The sequence below is a fragment of the Gaeumannomyces tritici genome (genome assembly GCF_000145635.1).
Source record: "Gaeumannomyces tritici R3-111a-1 unplaced genomic scaffold supercont2.3, whole genome shotgun sequence".
Lineage (NCBI taxonomy): Eukaryota > Fungi > Ascomycota > Sordariomycetes > Magnaporthales > Magnaporthaceae > Gaeumannomyces > Gaeumannomyces tritici.
The window spans coordinates 2,926,183-2,947,989 of NW_008804547.1; the positions used below are offsets into that span (position 1 = coordinate 2,926,183).

General features: G+C 59.8%; 10 protein-coding genes across 10 annotated transcripts; 4 read left to right on the forward strand and 6 right to left on the reverse strand.

Annotated features, from left to right (window-relative positions):
• Positions 1-900: 900 nt before the first annotated feature.
• Positions 901-1,920, forward strand: GGTG_06111 (hypothetical protein). The gene is made up of 2 exons (XM_009223925.1): positions 901-1,559; positions 1,617-1,920. The coding sequence occupies exon 1, from the start codon at positions 924-926 to the stop codon at positions 1,401-1,403; it is 480 nt and encodes a 159-aa protein (XP_009222189.1). The 5' UTR covers positions 901-923; the 3' UTR covers positions 1,404-1,559; positions 1,617-1,920.
• GGTG_06112 (methyltransferase) lies at positions 1,741-3,638 on the reverse strand. Its single transcript, XM_009223926.1, has 3 exons — positions 2,702-3,638; positions 2,501-2,618; positions 1,741-2,416 (listed from the first exon to the last, which is right to left on the reverse strand). The coding sequence occupies exons 1-3, from the start codon at positions 3,420-3,422 to the stop codon at positions 2,254-2,256; spliced, it is 1,002 nt and encodes a 333-aa protein (XP_009222190.1). The 5' UTR covers positions 3,423-3,638; the 3' UTR covers positions 1,741-2,253.
• Positions 3,639-4,289: 651 nt separating this feature from the next.
• GGTG_06113 (hypothetical protein) lies at positions 4,290-4,799 on the forward strand (the record flags this gene model as incomplete). The annotated part of the gene is made up of 1 exon (XM_009223927.1): positions 4,290-4,799. The coding sequence occupies one exon, from the start codon at positions 4,290-4,292 to the stop codon at positions 4,797-4,799; it is 510 nt and encodes a 169-aa protein (XP_009222191.1).
• Positions 4,800-5,050: 251 nt separating this feature from the next.
• Positions 5,051-7,128, forward strand: GGTG_06114 (alkaline phosphatase; the record flags this gene model as incomplete). The annotated part of the gene is made up of 2 exons (XM_009223928.1): positions 5,051-6,547; positions 6,616-7,128. The coding sequence occupies 2 exons, from the start codon at positions 5,051-5,053 to the stop codon at positions 7,126-7,128; spliced, it is 2,010 nt and encodes a 669-aa protein (XP_009222192.1).
• Positions 7,129-7,224: 96 nt separating this feature from the next.
• Positions 7,225-8,476, reverse strand: GGTG_06115 (CutC family protein). Its single transcript, XM_009223929.1, has 2 exons — positions 8,457-8,476; positions 7,225-8,383 (listed from the first exon to the last, which is right to left on the reverse strand). The coding sequence occupies exon 2, from the start codon at positions 8,286-8,288 to the stop codon at positions 7,362-7,364; it is 927 nt and encodes a 308-aa protein (XP_009222193.1). The 5' UTR covers positions 8,289-8,383; positions 8,457-8,476; the 3' UTR covers positions 7,225-7,361.
• A 186-nt stretch (positions 8,477-8,662) lies between these two features.
• GGTG_06116 (HAD superfamily phosphatase) lies at positions 8,663-9,819 on the reverse strand. The gene is made up of 3 exons (XM_009223930.1): positions 9,504-9,819; positions 9,104-9,442; positions 8,663-9,036 (listed from the first exon to the last, which is right to left on the reverse strand). Exons 1-3 carry the CDS (start codon positions 9,726-9,728, stop codon positions 8,953-8,955), a joined length of 648 nt encoding a protein of 215 aa, XP_009222194.1. The 5' UTR covers positions 9,729-9,819; the 3' UTR covers positions 8,663-8,952.
• A 119-nt stretch (positions 9,820-9,938) lies between these two features.
• Positions 9,939-12,561, forward strand: GGTG_06117 (origin recognition complex subunit). The gene is made up of 2 exons (XM_009223931.1): positions 9,939-11,952; positions 12,021-12,561. Exons 1-2 carry the CDS (start codon positions 10,085-10,087, stop codon positions 12,133-12,135), a joined length of 1,983 nt encoding a protein of 660 aa, XP_009222195.1. The 5' UTR covers positions 9,939-10,084; the 3' UTR covers positions 12,136-12,561.
• On the reverse strand, positions 12,250-14,633 carry GGTG_06118 (lysine-sensitive aspartokinase 3). The gene is made up of 4 exons (XM_009223932.1): positions 14,160-14,633; positions 13,758-14,076; positions 12,721-13,648; positions 12,250-12,625 (listed from the first exon to the last, which is right to left on the reverse strand). Exons 1-4 carry the CDS (start codon positions 14,351-14,353, stop codon positions 12,522-12,524), a joined length of 1,545 nt encoding a protein of 514 aa, XP_009222196.1. The 5' UTR covers positions 14,354-14,633; the 3' UTR covers positions 12,250-12,521.
• Positions 14,634-14,976: 343 nt separating this feature from the next.
• Positions 14,977-18,429, reverse strand: GGTG_06119 (ATP-dependent permease MDL2). The gene is made up of 2 exons (XM_009223933.1): positions 16,750-18,429; positions 14,977-16,680 (listed from the first exon to the last, which is right to left on the reverse strand). Exons 1-2 carry the CDS (start codon positions 18,261-18,263, stop codon positions 15,705-15,707), a joined length of 2,490 nt encoding a protein of 829 aa, XP_009222197.1. The 5' UTR covers positions 18,264-18,429; the 3' UTR covers positions 14,977-15,704.
• A 180-nt stretch (positions 18,430-18,609) lies between these two features.
• Positions 18,610-21,687, reverse strand: GGTG_06120 (hypothetical protein). The gene is made up of 4 exons (XM_009223934.1): positions 20,933-21,687; positions 20,458-20,549; positions 20,113-20,313; positions 18,610-20,020 (listed from the first exon to the last, which is right to left on the reverse strand). The coding sequence occupies exons 1-4, from the start codon at positions 21,028-21,030 to the stop codon at positions 19,137-19,139; spliced, it is 1,275 nt and encodes a 424-aa protein (XP_009222198.1). The 5' UTR covers positions 21,031-21,687; the 3' UTR covers positions 18,610-19,136.
• Positions 21,688-21,807: the final 120 nt, after the last annotated feature.

The following is a 21,807-nucleotide window of genomic DNA, read 5'->3' on the forward strand; positions in this document are numbered from 1 at the left end:
GGGGGATGGGCTGATGCTTGCCTCGACACCGGGCAGTGCTCCATGCAGGTTGGTAATAGGGAGGATATGCAGGCAGTCAGGTAGGCAGGCGGGAGCAAAAGTGCCCAGATCAGGGTGCGCATGTAAACGCGGACTGCGGGCAAGCAAAGCCATGGATCAAATGGGAATTTGGTACCTGGCTGGCCGACTTCAGCTCCTGCCGGGTCGGTACCGGGTTGCAACGCTGCGTACAGTTCCCCTCTTCCCTCTCTCTCTCTCTTGCATATCACCCGATTCCGCTTAGCGGATGTAAGGACGGCGTACTGCGGCGTCCAGAGGAGGCAACCTAGATGGTGGGAGATTACCACATACACTTGTTTGGGTAAAAGGTGCCCCCCCGCAAGCAGGTACGCTACATCGGGCCAAGCAGAGGGAAGACGTCAGATTTTTCTGACGCTCAGCTAGAAAGGAACCAAGCTCCCAGAATTTAGCGGATGACATGTGGAGAGACCTTGGAGGGGAGAGGCTGACGGACGGAGCGGCCATTATGCGGCCATTCCCCCAGGCTCCGAAAATTGCCCGATGGGATTCCGAGGCTGCGTCTTTTCTTGGGGGCTCTTTTTGTTCAGCTCCGAGTAAGTAGGTAGGCAGTAGGACGAGCCTAGCCGTCCCACGACAATAACGTTGCCTCGACCAGACTAGAGTGGGAGGCATTTAGGCCGTGGGGCTGATGGGGCGTCCAGGCTAGCTGCGCAACGTGTTGCTGTACTTGCTGTGCTGCCGAGAAGCTGGTGCTAGTCGCATGCCGGGTGATGAGGCTGGGGGAGCAGGTTAGGGCGTTAGCGTTGGCGTTGGCGTCGGCCGCGTGCTCATTTGGGTTCGGTTTCTAAATAAAGTGAGCAAATCAGGAGAAGGGATGAGGACAGACCCTTGCTTGCGTCTCCATGCTTCCCACGCCGTTGGGATCTGATCTGGGAAATAGGCAGGCAGGGAAAACAGAGCCAACAGCGCGAAAAAGGGATAGAGAAATCGGGGGCATTTCCTGCATGGAAGCGACAAGCTGCAGCAACACTGACGCCAAGGCAGAAAATGCCCCAACTCAACAGCCGACAACTCCCTGTAGTAGCTGGGGTTTGCTGCGCCTCCGCCACAACAGCCGGGGCTCAATCGAGCACAGCTCAGCCCTACCTGGACGTGTATTGCAGTCAATCCGTGGCCACCTGCTACCAACAGCCATAGACGATACCGGCGCTCAGTCTATTTCCGTTTCAGGCGCAATTAAGCAAAACTCACCGCAAAATCTGCCTAGTTCGCGATCCCTCAGAAACCCACGCGGTGGTGGTGGTGGTGGTGGTGGTGGCGGTGAGGAGGAGGAGGAGGATGATGATGTTGTCGGGGGATCGCCGGTGGGATTCCCCAACTAACCTTCTTTCGACCTCATTTTTTTTAATCGAGGATCCTCGGCCTCGACGGCTCGACGGGCGGTACCGTGTACGTGACTTCCCGGCGAGACACAGCCCCGGCAGCTGGAAGGGCTCGAGGAGGATTGTGGTGGTGAGGCCTATGGGAGAGGCAGAGAAGTGGGTGAGACACGCATACGGACTAGGCAGACAAACGGCAGCTGACATGGAAAAAAGTTGGGAAGCGGCACGGCCGCGACGGAGCTGAGCCCTTCCAGCAACCCTTCCAGCAGCCCACTCGGCAGACGGGCGGGAGAGCGTTGCGGCCGCGCCTGATTGGCCCCGGTCCGTGGTGGGCGAGGTGGTGCTGTGGGCGTCAGACGGCAGCAGGCAGTGCGGAACACGATTTGGTTAGCGGCCCAGCGATTGCCTTGACGGCACTTGATCAACCAGACAAGGCGAGAAAGGCAAGTACGTGCCGCAATCCCACGCTGAAGCTTCTTTGACGTCCTACTGCGCTGGGCTGTCTTACAAACCCCGGAGTTGGAGGCCTTCAACGACCGCGGCTACATGTCTCAACACGCCGTCGGTGGCGGATCCTCCTCTGACCCATGTTGCATGTATTCTTGTGACCGCATCCCGTAAATGGCGTCGAGGCAGCGCAAATCTACGGCTTTCCTCTCGGCAGCCGCAACTCTATTGCAGGTTAGGCAAGGCAGCAGAACAAGGTGAGCACATGTCTATGTGATTGTGACACCCGACACCGGCAATAGCAGCTAAAAAATGTCTAGGGAACAGACCAAAAGCTACGATCTCGCAGGGTATGCACACCTCCCATGGATATCTACTCTCTCACATGGTCCAAGTGTACTCTCTAGTTCGGCTTCTGGAACGCCATGACGGCGTATGTGAAGTTTCCGTTCGCGTAGCCTCGCCTCATGGCGCGGAACGATTGCAGGAACGCAATGCCGTCGCGACCCTGGCTCAGGGCAAAGGCCCAAAGCGAGGGTTTCTGGATCAGCGACCAGGTGATATCCCTGAAACAGCAAGCGTTCACCGTCAGCCTTCGGGCGAAAAAAGGACGTATGTTGGCGCTTTGTCAGGCAACAGAAAAAACATACCAAGTCTTGCTCACTTCCTTGCTGATGTCCTTGGGAGCGGCCAAGACACTCAGCCCGGCTGCTGTTGCCATCTCGACGTGCTCGCGCTGAGTCATGAGAGGCGGGAGCAGCATGCCATCTATGATGGGCAAAAGGAATTTGTCAGTCTTTGGGGGTGTGGCCACATCAAAAAGCAGCAACAAGACGGCTGTAGTCAGTCACCTTCTATGGGCTTGATTTCGTTCTCAAAACCCTGGGTATCGAGCTTCTCCGCCTTGAACCAGTCGTTGAGGACCACGCGGCCGCCCGGCTTGAGAACGGCGAGGGCGTTGCGGAAGAAGAGCGGCTTGTCGGGGAAGTGGGTCAGGGCCTCACTGATCCAGACGGCGTCAAAGTCGCCGGGGAAGCGGCCACCCATCTTCTCGGCGTCCAGCTCCATGAAGCGGACTTTGCCCTTGCCAAGCGCGTAGAAGCCGTCGGCATCAGGCGCGACGGGCGCACCGGCAGCAGTGCCCTCCTTAGTCCGCTCGGCCTCGGCGGCGGCGGCGGTCAGGCGGTTAGCAATCTCGACCTGCTTATCCGAGATGGTGATGCCCGTCACGGTGCAGCCGTGCTGCGAGGCGAGGTAGCGCGCGGTGCCGCCCATGCCGCAGCCGACATCTAGCACCTGCGAGCCCGGGGCGACGCTCGATATGTCGAGCAGCAGCTTGATCAGGTTGACCTGCGCCACCTCCTTGGAGTCGGTGGTCTTGCTCTCCTCGGTCGGCCAGTAGCCATGGTGGATGTGCTCTCCCCACAGGCTGAGATAGTAGTCGCTGGCGAGGTCGTAGTGCAGCTTGACCCTGTCCTTGAGCGCCTGCATGGTGGTGTGACCCAAGCCCATGGGGGTCTCATATTGCTTGCTCAGCTCCGTGGCCTCTTCTCCCGGTGGCGCCGTCGTCATTGTGGTGAACAGGTGGGTGGCGATATCTGAAATTCAGAAAGGTACGCAGTGTCTTGGTTGCTGTCGCGATTACTAGAAAGAACAAATGGCAAGCAAGTAGTGTGTGGGTTGTTGATTGTTGATGGCAGGTAGGTGGTGCTAAAACCTCAACGCAAGCTGGCCGCGTATCCTGAGTCAACCCCTCACCAGCATTGCGCCCGCCCAGGAGACCGAGCACATGTAGCATCGGGTTTCATGATTGGTCACAAGCTGCACGGCAGGGCGGTGAAATTCTACGTGCTTGCGAAAGCGAAATTGCAGGGCCCCTCCAGCTGCTTCATGACGTCAATCGAGGGAGACAGCAGACGCCGTGCGCGAATGAGGCTATCACGGAATCCCATTTTGATGCGAGGATAATTCAGTCATATCCTTCTGGGGGATTTTTCCAGGGGCTGCCATGTGCTCCAAACTCCAAACTTGCTGTGTGCAAAGTCGACACACCATTCATTGGCTGCCCCACACAAGCTGAGCTGATAATGTCACATTTTCTTTCTCGCACATCAGACAAATTTCCCAAATTTCCTCACGCAGATTGGGATTGAGGTGGTGCCCTCGGCTGCTGCGAGTTCCCCGGTATAACGCCGGCCTCAAGGTTGGTTGTCGGCTCGGCCAGGGGTGATGCTGCGTTGCGTGCTGCTGTGGGATGCGAACCGAACGGCAGGAGCTACAAAATAGGCTTCGATCGCGCAGCCACAGCCAATCAGACGCCGCCATCCCACCACGTTCCTGCCTTCCCCAATCGGAGCCAAGACACTGCATCCCAACTCATATACTCGCCCACCCGAAGACGGCCGCTTTATTGCTGGCCACCACCGCAAGCCAACATGCATGGCAGGCCCATCCCCTGCTTGCCTTCTTTCCTCCTCCCCGATCTGGATAGCAGAAAGTCTCCAGACCCCGCCTGGGCCCCTGAGGTGCCTCGCCTGGCCCGGAGTCTGCTCCTCTTTCACCATCGACCCGACCCCCAACAACCTGACCAAGCGGAGACTACAAGAAGCTGGGCGCTGGGCGCTGGGCCTTTTTTTTTCTTCTTCTCAGCCATGGCGGCTGGTGCCTGGCGGACACGTGCGTGGCGTGTCTTCTGTGAATGGGTTCTCGATGCTACCTTGGCTCGACGGCTCCACGACTCCTGCCCGGCCTCGCCGTCCGTTGCATCTCGGCCTAGCATGCGCCAAAGACGCGTCGGGGTTCCGAGCCGCCGGCAGCCAATGGGGCCTGCAGCAGTGCCCATCCATCCCACCCTTCGGTCAACAGCTCCAGCATAGCTCCCAGCTCCGGGACGTCATGGATCGTCCCATCATGCCTTCTGCCTCGTGGGGGGATGGATCCCTCGCTTAGATTATTGTCTCTGCAGCTTGCCGCGCTGGTCGAAGCGGTAGGCCTGCAGCCCAGCCTTCCAGCTGTGACCCTGTAGCTTGTCAATTATAAGAAGGCTGCGAGGGACGATCGTTTGTGGGATACACATCCGATGGCCGCACGCTAGCTCTCTGCCCTCTGCCCCTCCCTCTCCTCCCCCTTCTTTTTGCCTCCAACCTTCGCCCGGCTCACCGCAACGTGAGTCTTGAGTGAACGACAAGCAAAGGAAGAAGATGCGGTCCCCCACAAGCATTACCGCGGTGGCGGCGGCGGCGTTGCTGCTGCTGCCCTCGGCTTCTGGCCAGACCTTCCAGCGCCTCGGCACATGCCCTGACCTGGGCTGCATTCTGCCTCCCGACCAGAGTGACTTCCTGCCGGGCCAGCAGTTTGACATCCGCTTCGAGGTACATGCACCCGTCAACGGCTCCGAGGCCTTCAACGGCGGCGTGCCCGACGAGGCCTTCACCGTCGAGATAGAGAAGCAGGGCGGAGGCGGCAGCAAGAGCATCGCGCAGTACTTCAACCGCACTTCGGAGCCCGCGCTGGAGAAGTGGACGTTCAAATGGTTTGAGGATCTTTTTGCCCAGGAAGCCAAGACCCCGTCCGTCGTCAACGTCGCCTCCAAGGCTTACCGGCGCGTGGCCATCTACGAGCCCGGCGTCTACAATGTGACGCTCAAGTACTACAGCGGCAGGGTCACCACCGCCACCTGGACGGTGCGCCCGCTGGCTGTCGAGAAGAGGGCCAAGAACGTCATCTTCTTCATCGGCGACGGCATGACCACCAACATGATCACGGCCGCCCGCCTGCTCGGCCACAAGAGCATCAATGGCAAATACCAGAGCCTGCTGCAGCTCGACAAGTTCCCCGTGCTCGGCCACCAGATGACCCACTCCATCGACACGTACATCACCGACTCTGCCAACTCGGCGAGCGCCCTCTACAGCGGCCACAAGTCCACTGTCAACGCCATGGGCGTCTACGCCGACAGCTCGCCCGACGTCTTTGACGACCCCAAGGTCGAGACCATCGTCGAGCTCTTGAAACGCATCTGGGGCTCCGCCTGGGGCGCCGTGTCGACCGCCTTCGTTGCCGATGCCACCCCGATCGCCTTGACTGCCCACACTCGGTCTCGCGGCGCGTACGGCCCCCTCATTGACCAGGCACTCAACGGCGTGACCAACTACTCGTGGCCGAACCACGGTGGCCCCGACGTCTACCTCGGCGGCGGTGCCGAGCAATTCCTCCCCGGCTCCGGCTCGTACCAAGGCAAGGACTACTACGCCGAGTTCGCCAACAAGGGCTACACAATCACCCACAACAAGACGTCGCTGGCCGAGACACCCAAGGACGCCAAGACCCTGGGTATCTTCTGCCGCTCCAACCTGCCCGTCTGGCTGGACCGCAACATCTTCACCGAGAACATCGCCAACCTCAAGAACGACCCCCGTGGGGCTAGTACCGCCGCTACGGACCTGCCCGGTCTCAAGGAGATGACGCTCAAGGCCATTGATGTGCTGCACACCCGTGGTGGTGACAAGGGCTTCTTCCTGATGAGCGAGGCCGCATCTATCGACAAGCAGATGCACGCGCTTGACTACGACCGCGCTCTGGGTGACCTGCTCGAGCTTGACGACACTGTCCGGGCTACCGTCAAAAAGCTGGAGGAGCTCGACATCCTGAAGGACACTCTGATTGTCGTTTCTGCCGATCACGGACACGGCTTCGATGTAGGTTACAGCCCAAATACCCTCTTGTTATATACAGCATGCTAACAAACTCTCATCTCGACCCACAGGTTTTCGGCAGCGCAGACACCAAGTACATGGAGTCCAAGAAGACGGACCGTGAGAAGCGCTCGGCGGTCGGCGTCTACGAGAAGTCGGGCAAGTCGCTGTACCAGGTCGAGGCGCCCGGCGTGAGCTACAACACGGGGCCCAACTTCCCGCTCAACTGGTCGCCGCGCTACGTCATCGCCTCGGGCTTCGGCGCCGCGCCCGACCACCGCGAGAGCTACAAGGTGAGCCCGTCGCCGCGCGTGCCGGCCGTCAACGCCTCCGGTCTGCCGACCAACGACCTGTACGCCAACCCGCGCGACAGCCCCACCGGCTTCGTCGTCAACGGCACCCTGCCCACCAGCGAGGCCCAGGGCGTCCACTCCCTGACCGACGTGCCCGTCTACGCCATGGGCCCCTGCCAGGAGATCTTTGGCGGCACCTACGGCAACATCGACGTCTTTTACAAGATTGCCGAGTGCCTGGGTCTGGGTCAGCCCACCAACAAGACCCGCTGCGCCACCTCCAAGCACTAAGCTTGGGGGCTCGGGTGGTGGTTGAGATTGGTGGTAATGCTCGTGTGTATAGAGATCAGAATTGTCTGTCGGGCAGTATTTTACGAGACCATGTGTAGACGGACGATATTTAATATATGTGATGAAGCTATACTATTAAACATGTGCTCATGATGGTATCGGTAACTTTTGTCTGCTGTCTAATTTCCTCTATAAACCCCCGTGTGTTTCTTTGAAGCAAAGCCCCTATAAAATCACCCATCCAACACGGCCAACGAGTTGAGCAACTTGGCCGCCTCGTCTCTGTCAATACCCGACTCCCCACCCCCTCCACCCGTCAGGCACGACGAGTGAAACCACCTCTCGCCGCTCACATCCCCACGCGCATCATCAATGGCAGCCGCCAGCGCCCCGACGTTCCCGCTCCTCACCCCGCCACCCACAACCACCTCAACCCGCCCGGCCGCCAGCGCCACAACCCGCCGCAGCGCCCGCACGTTCCCATCGCCGGCCGCGCTCCCCGGCCCGCCCGACGTCAGCACGCCCACGAACCCGCACGCGACCACGTCGTCAAGGCTGCCGCCCTCCACCGCCCCGTCGCCATCGCCGCCCCCCGCGAGCACGTCGTCAAAGGCGCGGTGGAAGACGCACGGAAACGGCCGCGCCAGCGCCACGAGGTCGCTGTTGCGCGGCACGTCGACGGCGAGCCGGCCGCCCCCGTCATCGTCGTCGTCGTCCCGCCGCCGCCGCCGCAGCACGCCCAACACAAAGCCGTCGCCGCGCGACGCGTCCAGCAGGCCCGAGGCGACAAACGCCCGGATGGCGTCCCGCATCGCCGCGAGTTCCGCGTCCGTGTAGATGAAGTCGGGCGGCGGCGGCTGGTCTGCCGTTGCTGTGGGTGGTGGTGGTGGCGGGGCGCCGCGGGGGCGGATCATGACGCGGACGGGGATCCGCGGCGACGGCGGCGGCAATGCGGCTCCGTCGCTGGTGGCTGTCGCTGCCGACTGCGACGGCTGTTGGAGCTGGTGCAGCAGGTCGGACAGCTCGGCGAGGCTGGGCGTCAGGCCGCCGGCGGGGTATGAGCCGGCCGCGTTGAGCTCGATACGGTGCGCGCCCAGATTTGCCGCCTCGCTGGCTGCCGAGGGGGAGAAGACGGGGATTTCCAGCTTGCGCTTCGCCATTTTGATGTTGCTGTTGCTGTTGATGTTGCTGCTATATCAATTCCCGTGTATTTATCTAATGGCCTTCGATGTGTTGTAGACGTGGTTGGGGGCACCTTATGGATTGAGCACCCCTGATTAGTCAGCATAGCCATCGCCCGTCGGATTGAAGACACCATGGGATATCACCTCAGCTTTTCTGAGACTCGTTAGCCCCGAGCAGAAGCTCGTTGATGTTGTATGTGTGGCGATACACGATCGTGGTATCAGGGTGCCGGTGTTGTAGCATGGCTTTCGGTCGACGCCAGCGCATTGTGTGGGGGATTATACGATCCCCTGAAGAATGTACCTTCCCCCATCCCTGTTAGATATTGTCTGCTGTATAGCGTATCTAATCCCTTTGAGCATATTTTGAATTTCCTTCATCTTTGTTTGGCTAATCTCGGCGTACATCATTTGCCTTCGCTTCATGGCCCGTCTCACCTCCATGTTTTCGCATCACACCGGGCGTATCCACACATATCCGCTGAGGGATAGGGCACAACTTTTCCTCTCGGGATGAATTTGGTCACCTTCCGGTTGCCTAACGCCTGAAACTCCTCGCTACAACGTAAAATCCAGTGAAGGCTATTCGGGAATATAAAACGCACTAGAATAGCGCTACTGACTTCCGCTCTTGCCACCACTATTCAAACGGATTTTGTGGCTCCGTGGCCGAATAGCCTCTTGACAAGAGAAAAGGGGCGAGCCGGTGCTCAAGCCGCGAGAACTGGACGAATATGTTAGAGAAGGGGAAATTGTAACAACGCCGGGTTAGGAGCAAAGTGGAAACTCACAACACTCTTCTTGGACAATGGAACAACGCCATTTCTGACCCAGATACCCCAGCCGCCCATCATGTTGGCCAGCATCATGTCAGTCGATAACCGGTCGCCCACGACGGCGACCTGGCTCGGCGAGACGACGCCCGTCTCCGGGTGACCCTTGAAGTAGGTCATGATCTCATCGCCGCAGCCGGGCTTCTTGGCTTTGTGTGGCAGCACGACGACCCCTGTGGCCTTCTCCAGATCCGCGGCTAGTCTCCTATCCCGGTCGTAGCCCAGCGCCCCTGCTGTATTTGATACGATCAGGAGGCGGCGGCCCGGGTAGGCTGCTTTGAGGGCAGCGAACTTTTCCTGAATAGGTGGATCACGGTCAGTGATGTCTTTTTAAATCCATATGGTTTGAGAAAAATACCTTATAGTCGACATAAACTCCATTGGTCTCTGGCACGGCAAAGCAGTCGTCCTTGTCGAGCACAACGGCTTTTATATCGACGACGGATCCATCGTTTCTCTTGAAGGCGCGGCCTAGCGGCAGTGGGAGGTCATTGAAGGTGCCGACAGTGGCGTGCGGCAGACACAGCGCGGGATTGAAGATCAGCTTGAAGATGTTGACCGATGCAGACAGGTTGAGATTCATCTTGAAAGACGGCAGTGAGAGTTGTGTCAAAGGCAATCGCAGGTGACGTCGACGCGGCTCAGTCAGCCGAGAGAAATTCCCAGGGTCTTGCATCACCCTTGCATGCCGAACTCCCCAGTTCTGTGCGACCCGGCAAGTACCAAAGTTTTGTGGACCCGCCGATCGACAGGGTTGCGCTGGCGAGACGCGTCCGACAAGTGCAGCGATTGACAATGCTAAAAAAGTTGTCGGATCGCGTTGAGACTTGACAGAAGCACAGGCGAGCGAGCAAACGCATCAACCTATTTTCTTACGTTCCGTCACACAGAATCGAGCCATGGCCTTGTAACCATCCCAACACCACCGCCCCGATCACAATGTCTCCCCGAAAGGCTTCTGCCACCCTCCCATTGGCCGACTCGCCAGGAAAACGCCAGGCCCGAAAGCGCGAGCTTCCCAACGGCGACGACGAGAGCGGAAGCCCCAATAAGCCACCACAACTGCCCAAGCGGCACCGCGCTGCACACGATCCGAGCCCCGATGGCGACGACAGCACCGACGAGCCGCCGCCGCCGGCGGAAAATGGGATAGTGGTGAACCCGCACGGCGGCAACCCGGCAGAAGAGGAGGCATCACCGCAAATAGAAGCCATGACGCCGAGCCGCAGGAAACCAGGTAGGCCACGGGGCAGCCTCAACAAGAAGACCGCCACGCCGTCGAGGTCACGGGCGGGGGTAAAGTGGGCAACGCCGACGACCACCAGGCTCATGGGCATGGACACGCCCAGCCGGCGGAACCTGGCGGACCGGTCGGCGCGGAGGAAGGTCGCGCGGACCCTGATCGACCGCGTGGTCGGCGACGGCGTCAGCGACGACGACGAGGACGGCGCCGCCGACGAGATCCTGGCACGCGAGATATACTCGAGCGACGACGACAACGACGAGCCGAACGGTGCCGGCGGCGACAAGAACACTACGGCGGCAGCACTAGCGCCGGCGAGCGCTGAGGAAGCGCTGGTGGCAGAGACACCCTCCAAGAGACGGCCGGGCAGGCCCAGGGGCAGCGGACGGGGAGGCGCAAGAGGCGGGGCGCGCGGCGGGCGCAAGCGGTCGCCGACGCCGCCGCGCGACCTGCCGGCGCACGAGCTGTACCTGTTCCAGAACAAGCCCGGCGCGGCAGGCAAGGCATCGTCGAGCAACCGGCTGCTCTCGTCGACGCTCGAGCTGCTCACGCACGACGAGTACTTCACCCTGCTGAGGAGCTACGAGGACCCGCACGCCGACGGCGTCCGCCTCCTGCGCTCCATCCACGCCCAGTCGTTCCGCCAGTGGGAGTTTGAGCTCGAGCAGGGCTTCACCGTGTGCCTGTACGGCTACGGCTCCAAGCGCGACCTGCTGCGCGACTTTGCGACCGAGCTGTACCGCCACGCGAGGGAGAAGGAGGAGGACGACGACGACAGCGACGAGAAGCAGGAGCGCGCTGGCAGCAGGATCGTCGTGGTCAACGGCCACGTGCGCGGCGGCCTCAAGGAGGCGCTGGCCACCATGGCGCGCGCCGTCGACCCCACGCACAAGCTGCCGGCCACGACGGCCGTCGCCATGGCCCAAGGGCTGCACGCCCTGCTGGCCGCCAACCCGTCCGTCGTGCTCACCGTGGTGCTCAACTCGATCGACGCCCCCGCCCTCCGCAAGGGCGGCACCGCCGGCGCCAACACCACCTCGACGGTCAACACCGCCACGGGCACCGGCGGCGTCGTCGCGGGGACGGCCCAGTCGGTCCTGGCCCAGCTGGCCGCCCACCGCCAGGTCCGCCTGGCCTGCTCGGCCGACACGCCCGGCTTCGCGCTGCTGTGGGACGCGGGCGCCCGCGCCCTGCTCAACCTGGCCCTGCACGATTGCACCACCTTTGCGAGCCCCGGCCCCGCCGAGCTCGACGTGGTCGACGAGGTGCACGAGCTGCTCGGCCGCCGCGCCCGCCGCGTCGGCGGCAAGGACGGCGTCGTCTTTGTGCTGCGCAGCCTGCCCGAGAACGCAAAGAACCTGTTCCGCCTGCTCGTCACCGAGGCCCTCGTCGCCATGGAGGAGGGCGACGGTGGCGGGTTCGGCGGGGATGCGGACGGGGATGGGGAAGTCGACGCGTCGGGCGCCGCCGAGGGCCCGGTCGTCGAGTACAGGATCATGTACAACAAGGCGGCCGAGGAGTTCATCTGCAGTTCCGAGATGGCCTTTAGGACGCTGCTGAAAGAGTGAGTCTTTCTTCAAGGTCTTGATTTCCCGAGACATGAAACCAAACTAACACTAACCTCTCCCCCAGATTCCACGACCACCAGATTATCACCAGCCGCAAGGACCCGCTCGGCACTGAGCTGCTGTGCCTTCCCTTCCGCAAGGATGAACTCGAAAGCATCCTGGAGGATCTCATGTCATGATTTCTTTCTGTCATGGCTTTTTTTTGTTTATACTCTTCGATTTGTTCTTGATATGCATGGGTTAGCCTCTCTTGGCCATGGAGTTTAGCGTACCACAAACAAGCATCTAGACGGGCGCGTGTGCTTTTTCTTTTTGGTTTGATTTTTACTGAATATTCTCGCCACCCGGTTTGGGCAGCATGCTACGGCGGAGATAACGCCGAAACGCGTACTGTTGGTCACCTCCCATGTGTACAACATCCCGACTATGGCTAGGAAATACGAAAGCTGTAGTATTTTCTGAAAAGCCGATTCACCCACCTAGACGCCATAGAATTAAGCTGACATTTTTGCCTCACATAGCCTCTATATTTTCTATACCTTGCCCTATGCCCCGCCCGCTTGGTCTAGCAATATTCTAGAAATGTGAAGAGATTTGTATGCAGTATGCTCATGGCCCGCGTCGCTTCCCGGGCGTCGATGACGCACGAGATGTTTATTTCGCTCGCCCCTGTTTGTGTGCGTCTGTATGTTAGCAACGACCAGTCCCTCGGCCAAGCAGAGTGACACCACAGCAACGGGAAACCCGCCCCCCCTCATACTCACCCTGCGAGATCATCTCAATGTTGACATTGTGCTCGCCCAGCGTCGAGAACATGCTCCCCGCGATGCCGCGCATGTTCTTCATGTCGGCGCCGACGAGGCTCAGGATGGCCATGTCGTGCAGGACGCTGACGTCGCCGCACTCGCCGAGCTGGGCGCGGGCCTGGTCAAAGTTGCCGGCCTCGTCCCTGGCCGCGTGGATGGCCATAGAGACGTGCACCTCGGACGTGGAGATGAGGTCGACCGAGACCTGGTTCTGGTCCAGGATTGAGAAGACGCGGGCGAAGAAGCCGTGCGCGATGGAGCGCTTGTTGGAGTGCACGTTGATGACCGAGATGTTGTCCTTGATGGTGACGGCCGTGGGCCGCTGCGGGGTGCGGCGCGCGGCGGCCAGGGCCAGCTCGGACGGGCGCGACCGCCGCAGCTGCTGGCCCGGGGTGAAGACGGGGTCGGGCACGACGATGGTGCCCTCGCCGCGCGGGTTCTTGACGTTCTTGATGCGGATCGGGATGGGCGGGTCCGCGCGCACGACCTGGTCCATAGTCAGGTGGTGGATCACCTCGGAGCCGTAAAACGTCAGCTCGGCCGCCTCGGACGGCGTGATGGAGCGGATGAGGCGCGCCGTGGGCACCTTTGACGGGTCCGCCGTGAAGATGCCGTCCACCTCCTTCCACACCTGCAGCTCGCCCGCCGCCAGCCCGACAGCCGCCAGCGCCGCGCACAGGTCCGTGTACCCGCGCCCGATGTCGCCGTCCAGCAGGCTGCCCGGCACGTTGCCGAAGAAGCCCGTCACCACCGGCACCCGGTCGCCGCACGCCAGGATCTTGCCGCGCAGCGCCGCCGCTGCCTCCCTGTAGAAGTCGGCGTCTAGCCTCTTGGTCGCGTCGCAGTTGAGCATGTCGGAGAGGTCGACGTATTCGGCGTCGACGTTCTACACCCAAGACCGGTCCCCCCGACCATCCGCCGTCAGCCAGCAGCACGCCAATATCATGTGGCAAAGAACGTCTGTGTGTGCGCGTATGCGTCGAGGCGGCACGTACCCTGTCCCTCAGCACACAGGCCATGAACCTGCAGCTCAGCTTCTCGCCGAAGCTCGCGACTCTGTCTTTTGACCTCCCGTTAACCTCGAGGTGGAAGCGCTTGGCCGCCACAATGTACTCGGCCAGCTCGCTGCACTCGTCCCAGATTTCCTTGCACAGCGCCGCCCTCAGGTCCGCGTCCTGCACGACCGCCTCGGCGGCGGCGACGTGGTCGTCGCATATGTCCTGTATGATCCTCTTGGCCTCGTCTATCAGCTCGCTCTGGATCGGCTCGGGACCGAGCTCGAGCGCCTTGAGTCGCCTAAAGACCTCTAATAGCCTGGGGCGAGGCATGTCAGTCGGACCGGGCCCCGTGTTGTCAGTTCTCCCTGACGGAAGGGGGCAAGAACGACAAAAACGCACCTGCTAGTGGTACCGGTGGCCTTCTTGCCCGAGCTCCTAGCAGAGCAGACGACCACAAGCTTGTTGTTGGACTTCAGGTACGGGCGCACGATGTCCTCGGCGATCTTTTCGGGGAACTTTCCGACGCTGGTGCCGCCAAACTTTTGCACCACCCAGCCGCTCTCGCCGTTGTTCTTCAGCAGGGCCTTGGCCATGCTTACGCTGCGTGCGCGGCAGAACGGGCGCGCCGGACGGGCAATTGGACCGTTTCCGTAGGGGATGGGCTGGTAGGTGCCAAAGTAGGGGACAGACAATTATGTTTTTTTTTATTTGCTGTTGATCTTTGGCTCTATTTTTCTTCGTCGCGATATCGGAGCTTGGTGGGCGGGAAGGGGTCAACTATAACAAATAGGAATGATGGAGGGCGACGAATTTGCCAGGGACAATCCCAAAAGAGGTGTGACACAACAAGAAGGAAGGATATCCCAATCGGCCAGGCTCAGTCATACAAGACGGGATGAGGTAATTGCGGCGAGAAAAAGTCCCGCCCCGACCTTCAAATCGGATGCTAGAACGTGGAGCCGATCATGGATCGAAGAATGACTCAGGCCAGTTCAAGAAGTAAGACCCGCCAACACGAAGTGGGAGAGGAAAAGGGAAAAAAAAAAAATTGAGGGAAGAACCACGCAGGAGCTCAGCTCGCATGTGATGGCACCAAGACAAAGAAATGCAGCGTTTCTACTTGTCAATCGGCCTAGTAAATGGTTAATGGCACCATCCACACGTGGGAGTTAGCCCGCGGGGTGGATGGCGGGTGGCGGGGGCTCAAACATCCTTTTGCTCTTTTCCATTTTTTATTATTATTATCTTCCTCCTTCCATAAGCCCACTCCCACAGGGCACCCTTGAGTCCGATCCCGATTGGGCAACCCCGGGCCTGGCGGGTTCGCTGCTGCCAAGCTGCACCTGTGTGGCACCCTCCCCCCTCGCATGCAACCCGCCGACCCGACTGTCAAAATGCGAGAGAGAAAGAGGGGACGAACTGTATGTGCGGGCGGTGTTGCCATCTGGCTGGGATATCGGGAGTGCTCGGTTGCGTCAGGGAAATGGATAACATTCCCCGGGTCTATCCCACCACCTAGCCGTTATACCTCGGCATCCGAGTACCTGAGGTACCTGCAGGTCTCACGCCGGGTTCTTGTGTCGCTCGAGAACCAGCCGACAGCTGTCGAGAGCGCAACCTCCTGTTAGTCTTGATCTAACCTTCTCCTTGCGTATATATGTCTCTTCAGCACCCATCGTCGCCTCGCCTCGCCGTGAGTGGAGAGTGCCCTCGTTTGTATCGGGCCCCCTACAGCCCAGACGGAAACCTAGTAGCCGAAGCGGTCAGGGGCCGCCTCTATCGTATATCTAGTTACAACAGTCAACAGACGTAGATATGTTTGTAGGAGTACACCATTATCTCTTTCCCTATCTCAGGGAGTATCGCTTTTGCGCAAAAGGAAGAGTCAATAGAGATTTCCCCTTTTTCTTCCTTCCTTTCAATACGCTTTCCATCCCATCAGTTCTAGTTCTTGTTCTTCTGACTGCTCTTGTCCGACTCTTCCGGCTCCTCGGCCGCATCTTCGTCCTCGGCCTCAAGGTCCTCCGAAATCTCCTCGGCCTCGGTGATATGACCGCTGCTCCGGGGCGCCCTGGGCTCAATGACGTCGCCGCCGCTCAGCTGCCACTCCATGAGCTTGCTAAATGCGCTCTCCTTATTAGCGCTAAGCTCGGCGTAGCTGCCAGTCTCAGCCACTTTGCCCTCGGTCGAGAGCACAATGATGCGGTCTGACCGCTTGATGGTCGACAGCCGGTGCGCGATCGAGATGGTCGTGTTGCGGCCCTGCAGCAGCTGCGCCAGCGCCGAGTTGACCAGTGTCTCCGACTCGGCGTCCAGGGCCGACGTCGCCTCGTCCAGGATCAGGATGTCCGGGTCTTTGATCAGTGCCCGCGCGATGGCGATGCGCTGCTTCTGTCCACCCGAAAGCTGCGCTCCGCGCGCCCCGACTTGCGTCTCTAGTCCTTCGGGGAAATCGCCGATGAAGCCGCAGTTGGCCTTTTGCGCCGCAGCCACGATCTCGGCCCGCGTCGCCTCGGGTCGCCCGTACGAGATGTTCTCTGCGATCGTGCCCGAGAATAGCACCGGTTCCTGGGCCACCATGCCGATGCGCCGCCGGAGGGACTTGGCGTTCATCTTGGAGATGTCCACGCCGTTGATTGTGATAGAGCCTGACGTTGGGTTGTAGAAGCGCAGAAGGAGTCCGGCTACCGTCGACTTGCCGCCACCCGACGGGCCGACCACGCACACGTTGCTGCCAGACGGTATTTCAAAGTCCAGCCCGTTGAAGATGTTGACCGCGGGGCGCGTCGGATACGCAAAACTGACGTTGGAGAACTTGATTGGGCCCTGCGCCGACTTGACCTTGGTTCCAACTGTGGACGGGATCGTCGGATCTCGGTCCTGCAGCTCAAACAGCCTGCTGGCAGCGCCAACGCCCTTCCTGTGTAGCCACGATGTTGTCAAATCCATGTTCGGAATACGGGAGTATAAATGAGAAAACAGAACTTACATCAGTTCACTGTAGAATCCTGAAACACCAAACAGGCTGGATCCAGCAAAGGCTGTGTACATCATGAACGACGTGAGGTCTCCGAGAGACATGGCGCCGGACCGCACCTGGTTGCCACCCACAACAAGCATAGCGAGAATGGTCATGTTACCGGCCCAGCCCGTGGAGCCGAAAAAGGTGGCGGCCACGAGGGACTCGCGCCGGCCAAGCGCAAAGATCTTCTTGATCTGCGCGTTGTACCGGTGGACCTCCTGGATCTCGCCGACGAAGGCCTGGCTCGTCTTGATGTTGCCCAGCCGCTCCTCGGCAATCTTGGTCAGGGTGCCCAGGTTACGCTGGATCTGTCGGCTGATGTTGCGGATGGCGCGGCCGTAGATGAAGGCGCCGATGGCGATGGGCGGGAACATGAGCAGCAGGATTGACGTCAGCTTGGGGCTCAGCCAAAGCATGGCCATGCCGCCGGCGCAGCCGCTGACGAGCGAGCGCATACCGTCCGACACGTTCTGCGTGATGCTCTTGCCGACAATGACGCTGTCGGAGCTGAGGCGTGAGATGAGGTCGCCGACGCGGTTCGCGTCGAAGAACTCGGCGTCCTGCGTATAGGTGCGGCGGTACAGCTGCGAACGCAGGCGCGCCACCACGCGCTCGCCCACAATGCGGAGGAGGATGATGCGGCCAAAGTTGGCAACGGCGCCGACCGTCAGGAACGTAGCAAAGCCCAGAAAGAACTGCGTCATCGTCAGGCCCAGGATGCGCGTGTCCTCGACATTGCCCTGCGTCGCGAGGTCCAGGATGCGGCCGACCGAGAAGGGGATCGACATGGTGACGCCCGACGACATGAGAAGGAAGGCAAAGGCCACGCCCAGCCACTTGAGTTCGGGCCGCGCGATCTTCAGCAGCCTCCAGATCTCGGCCCAGCCGGCCCTGGTGGGCTGGCCGGTCTTGCTCTCCTTAGACAGCCGCGCACGCATGTTGACCTGGGACGCCTTGAGCGCCTTCTCGCTCTTGGCAAACTCGACCTGGCCCGGCTCCTCGTCCGAGCCGGCCTCCGGGTTTGCTGGCTTCTTTGCCACCGCACCGCCCTGCGCATCCCTAACGGCAACAGCCTTTGATGCGGTGCCTGGCTGAGCGGGCGCCGCAGACCGCCCCTTGGCAGACGTGACATCTACATCCACCTGCCTATATAGTGCTGGGCCTGTGCAGAATCCCCTCAGGATGCCCGCCTGGGCGCCCCAGCGGCGTCCCAGCCCGACGAAGGCCGTCAAGGCATCTGCGGGAGGGGGTTTGAAGAAAAGTCCTGCTATCGAGGGCGTACTCGCAAAGGCCGGCGCTCGCGGAGGCGGCAGACGGGAGGCGGGCGTCAGGCTCTTGGAAAAGTCACCTCTGGTGCGGACATGGGTGTCAGAGGTTGGGCCCCGCGGGGGGGTGCTCGGAGGGTGCAATTGAGCTGGGCCACGGCCGGCGCCAACACGGCGCGGGAGCAGCACGGCGCGGCGCACCGCTCCCGAAACCATGACGGAGGGCGTTGAAGGGGAGAATACGGCTCTGCTAGGAGCCCCTTAGCACTGGAGATGCCGACGGATTGTTCGATTCATGGCCGCAGCGGAGGGTATCGAGGCGCGCGTCGGAGAGGGCGGATTGAATTTTTGGGGTAAAAGCTGTCACAGATTCCAGGAAATTCCGAAAGGCGTAGGAATTGATTGATGACGACCTTGGAACCCCACCCACACCACCACTCTAGCAATAACAGGGAGCTCAGCTGGGGAAAACCCCAAACCCCGGGCACAATAGAAATCACAAGCAAACAGAAGGGGCGAGGGATACTACAAAAGTGACAGATTCCATGGGAAAGCAGTATGCAAAAAAAAAAAAAAAAAAAAAAACAATCAAACCAACGTTGGATAGATGCAAGTGCAGTCGGTCATTAGCTATAGAGCGCCTAAGCGGCAAAGAAATCCACGAAGGCTCAAAGCCAGGCTAAAAGAAGGAAAGAAAAAAAAGAAGGAAACGCTACGCATTCAGCCATTCACCTCCGCCCCGTCAACAAAACTGCCAGGCACGGCGGCCGACTGCTAGCATACTTCGTTCTCTGACATTCCCCTTGCTCGTACTCTCAACAATCGATATTCCGAACCACAGGCCCCTGATTACCTCGTAGCAACACACAGTAATGTGAGTATATACATCTAAAATGCCACGAACTCCCGCCTCGACAAGACCCGTTGAATGAGATTTTCTCGGCCGAAAAGGCAAATGTTAATTTGCCGAGGAGTCTGTTGCTTGCAAGCGTAAGAGGGAGGGAGGGCAGCACAAGATGCCACGCCCAAAGAAAGGAAGGCGGGGAAGAAAATATGAAGAATACGTGGCACACAGACGGGCTGCAGAAATCAAGAACTGATAGAGTCCTTGCGAAGAATCTCTTTGACGTCTGCGTCTATGCCGTCGTCGTTGCCTAGGTCGGGAAAGTCTTCGCCCGTCTCGACACGGCGTCTCTTGTTGGAAGACCCGTTGGTAGGTATGGACTGGTACTGCGACGCCAGGTTGGAGAGCATCTCGATTCCGGGCGCCGACGAGGGCTGGAACGGTGTCGTGTGCTGTGGCACGATGGGCGACTGGCGTGGGGATACGTGGGTTGCAGGCGCCGCCTCCTCTGGCGGCTTGACCGGTGGCGGGACGAACTGCGCGCCGTCGGCGTCAACGTCATCGTCCGCCTCGCCGCCGGGAGGTGGCGTCAGGGCCTCGATCTTGGGCCTAGCAAGCCCCACATCGGCGCCATCTGGGCCCGCCCTGTCTGAGCGTGAGCCGTCGTCGTGCGCGCTGAGGCCCGACATGATGGCAAGCTCAACCTGGTTCTTCTTGGTATCAATGCTCTGCTTGCGCGCCGACAGCTCAGCCAGCTGCACCTCATCAGCATCGAGAGCCTCTTTGTTAGAAGTCAGGATGCTCTCGAGCGCGCCGATCAGCTCCTTGCGGGCCTTGACGCACTCGGCAACCGCTCCCTCAGCGGTGGCCAGAGTCCTCAGCAGGCCGTTGAGACGGGCGGCGTAGACCGGCGGGGACGGCAAGGGATTCGCCGGATTGGTCAGCTTCTCGTACTCCTGGTTGGCAGAGCTGACGGCGGATTTTGTTGGAAGCAGCTGCTTAGACACGCTTTGGTGGGGTGCGACAAGCCCGTTGAGCTCGGCTGGAAGAGGGCTGCCCGAGCCGCTTAGGGCAGACGATACGCCGCCGATGGTGCCAGCTCTCGAAGCGCCTCTAGCTTTGTCAAGCTCTACCGCGATGTAGGTGGGTTGTTAGAGCGATACTCGTGGCTTCAAGACCCAGGGATGACGGATGCATGAGAACGAGTGCAAGGCAACTTACCGTCAAGCCGGGCCTCGACGGCACTCTGGATGGCGGGCTCAAAGATGTTGCGATCCCTCCAGACATCCACAACACGCCTGAGCTTGTTTTGGATGTCTGCCGAGGCGCCCTTGTAGGCGGTTGCCGCGGCGTCAGCCATGACGGGCGAGAAGGCATGGACAAAGTCATCGCGGTGCCGCGCTTTGGATTGCTGGGTGACCTCTGCGATGGACGAACAGATCAGTATCGACACCAAGAGCTCGTATGCGAGGAAAGACATAGTGTGCAGTCCTATGAGGCCGCCTATTGCTGGCTGGTTGGGGAAGGACGCATGTCACGGGATGAGGGGACTGCAGGCAAGCTCACCGTTGGCCAGATAAACGAGGTTCAGCCGTTTGCCAGAGGGGGACTCTTTTAGTCTGTTGAGCCACAGCTGTACTGTGCGCTCTGCATGACGCCTGGCAGCCCAAGAAGCAACAACAAATGGTCAGCATGGCAAGCTCCAAAAATCCACTGCATCAAACATTCTCGACCTGTCGTGTCTACACACAAGAAATGCGAACGACAGGCAGCCACCCATCGAGTAGAAAATATGCAGAAAAAATGGAACGATGCGAATAAGCCAAACACAACACCACTTGGCAAAAGTGCATTTTTGTGAGTTGGGAAAGGAATGAAAACACCGTGACAAATATATATGTCCGATGAAAATCCTGTAGAAAAAATGAAGCCAGATCCAGATGACGTCCATACAGACGCAGCCAATTGCTGGATCGTGTATGCTTTGCTCATTGCGGCCAAGCCGTGATCCTGGAGGCCGATTGGGAAATGGGGCACTCACCGATGGAACATGATCCATTGCGCTGCGGTGGCGATGCTATCGTGACTCTCATTGAGCGCCGACAGCTTGGCCAGAACCGCGTCGTCGGTGTACGCCATCTTGCCGCGGGAACTGCTTTGCGGTCAAATGCGCAGGAGAAGCTGCGGTTTGGACTGGGCTTGGGGTACCAGCTTCGAGGTGGTTATGGGTGAAAGAAAGGATTTGAAATGTATGGGTACAAGCGCGTGGGTGGTTGTTGGGGCTGCGAGGTTCTGGTTCGGGAACAGGACAAGCACTCTGGTCCCTCACCACGAGATGCTGTTGTCTGACCCAAGCGTCCCAAGGACCAATGCTGTCTCCAGGCAAACCCTCAGCGGCATTGACCGCGGTCTGGGGTGAGGCGGTTGCGGGCTTGGATGTTCACCTCCAGAAGACAGGCAAACCTCCAACCGGATTTTTACAGGTCAGCAACAGCGTTGCTGGGCAGTATTCCAGATGAGGATTGCGATCTATGTGCATCAAAATCCGCAATTGAGATTCCACCCGCCGTCGCTGACAATATCCAATACCCGCGTCAAGAGGACAAGGCCCCCTGAACAGAGATGCCCGTGAGAAATACGACCAGACAGTCGCAGCCGCGCCCTGGATGGCCTGGGTCTGGAGAGAGGCTGGGGATTGTTTGGGGGTCGGAATTGCTGAGCTCGATCAGGTCACGGTGGGTTTTTGAGGGCCGCTTGAGATGCGACTAACCACTGAACCGAGACTCCCATCCAGCGCCTTCGTTTTGCTGCAGTGCCACTGCCGGGAGCCAATCGCCCTGGCTTTTCTGAGCAGCTGGACGGCCAGCCACTGCCAGAAATCCCCACCTCTCAAAGTTTATACTGCTTAATCGCATA

Bases quoted from the DNA above. Each gene is read 5' to 3' on its own strand.
- GGTG_06111 (XM_009223925.1), top strand. From the start codon at position 924: ATGCTTCCCACGCCGTTGGGATCTGATCTGGGAAATAGGCAGGCAGGG.
- GGTG_06112 (XM_009223926.1), bottom strand. From the start codon at position 3,422: ATGACGACGGCGCCACCGGGAGAAGAGGCCACGGAGCTGAGCAAGCAA. The intron at 2,619-2,701 runs GTGACTGACTAC...TGCCCATCATAG, and splicing joins CGAAATCAAGCCCATAGAAG to ATGGCATGCTGCTCCCGCCT. The intron at 2,417-2,500 runs GTATGTTTTTTC...TTGCTGTTTCAG, and splicing joins AAGGAAGTGAGCAAGACTTG to GGATATCACCTGGTCGCTGA.
- GGTG_06115 (XM_009223929.1), bottom strand. From the start codon at position 8,288: ATGGCGAAGCGCAAGCTGGAAATCCCCGTCTTCTCCCCCTCGGCAGCC.
- GGTG_06116 (XM_009223930.1), bottom strand. From the start codon at position 9,728: ATGAATCTCAACCTGTCTGCATCGGTCAACATCTTCAAGCTGATCTTC. The intron at 9,443-9,503 runs GTATTTTTCTCA...CCACCTATTCAG, and splicing joins GAGTTTATGTCGACTATAAG to GAAAAGTTCGCTGCCCTCAA. The intron at 9,037-9,103 runs GTGAGTTTCCAC...ATATTCGTCCAG, and splicing joins CATTGTCCAAGAAGAGTGTT to TTCTCGCGGCTTGAGCACCG.
- GGTG_06117 (XM_009223931.1), top strand. From the start codon at position 10,085: ATGTCTCCCCGAAAGGCTTCTGCCACCCTCCCATTGGCCGACTCGCCA. The intron at 11,953-12,020 runs GTGAGTCTTTCT...CCTCTCCCCCAG, and splicing joins TTTAGGACGCTGCTGAAAGA to ATTCCACGACCACCAGATTA.
- GGTG_06118 (XM_009223932.1), bottom strand. From the start codon at position 14,353: ATGGCCAAGGCCCTGCTGAAGAACAACGGCGAGAGCGGCTGGGTGGTG. The intron at 13,649-13,757 runs GTACGTGCCGCC...TCTTGGGTGTAG, and splicing joins CCTGTGTGCTGAGGGACAGG to AACGTCGACGCCGAATACGT. The intron at 12,626-12,720 runs GTGAGTATGAGG...GCACACAAACAG, and splicing joins CATTGAGATGATCTCGCAGG to GGGCGAGCGAAATAAACATC.
- GGTG_06119 (XM_009223933.1), bottom strand. From the start codon at position 18,263: ATGGTTTCGGGAGCGGTGCGCCGCGCCGTGCTGCTCCCGCGCCGTGTT. The intron at 16,681-16,749 runs GTAAGTTCTGTT...GTGGCTACACAG, and splicing joins GGATTCTACAGTGAACTGAT to GAAGGGCGTTGGCGCTGCCA.
- GGTG_06120 (XM_009223934.1), bottom strand. From the start codon at position 21,030: ATGGCGTACACCGACGACGCGGTTCTGGCCAAGCTGTCGGCGCTCAAT. The intron at 20,550-20,932 runs GTGAGTGCCCCA...TTGGGCTGCCAG, and splicing joins CAATGGATCATGTTCCATCG to GCGTCATGCAGAGCGCACAG. The intron at 20,021-20,112 runs GTAAGTTGCCTT...ACATCGCGGTAG, and splicing joins CGTCGAGGCCCGGCTTGACG to AGCTTGACAAAGCTAGAGGC.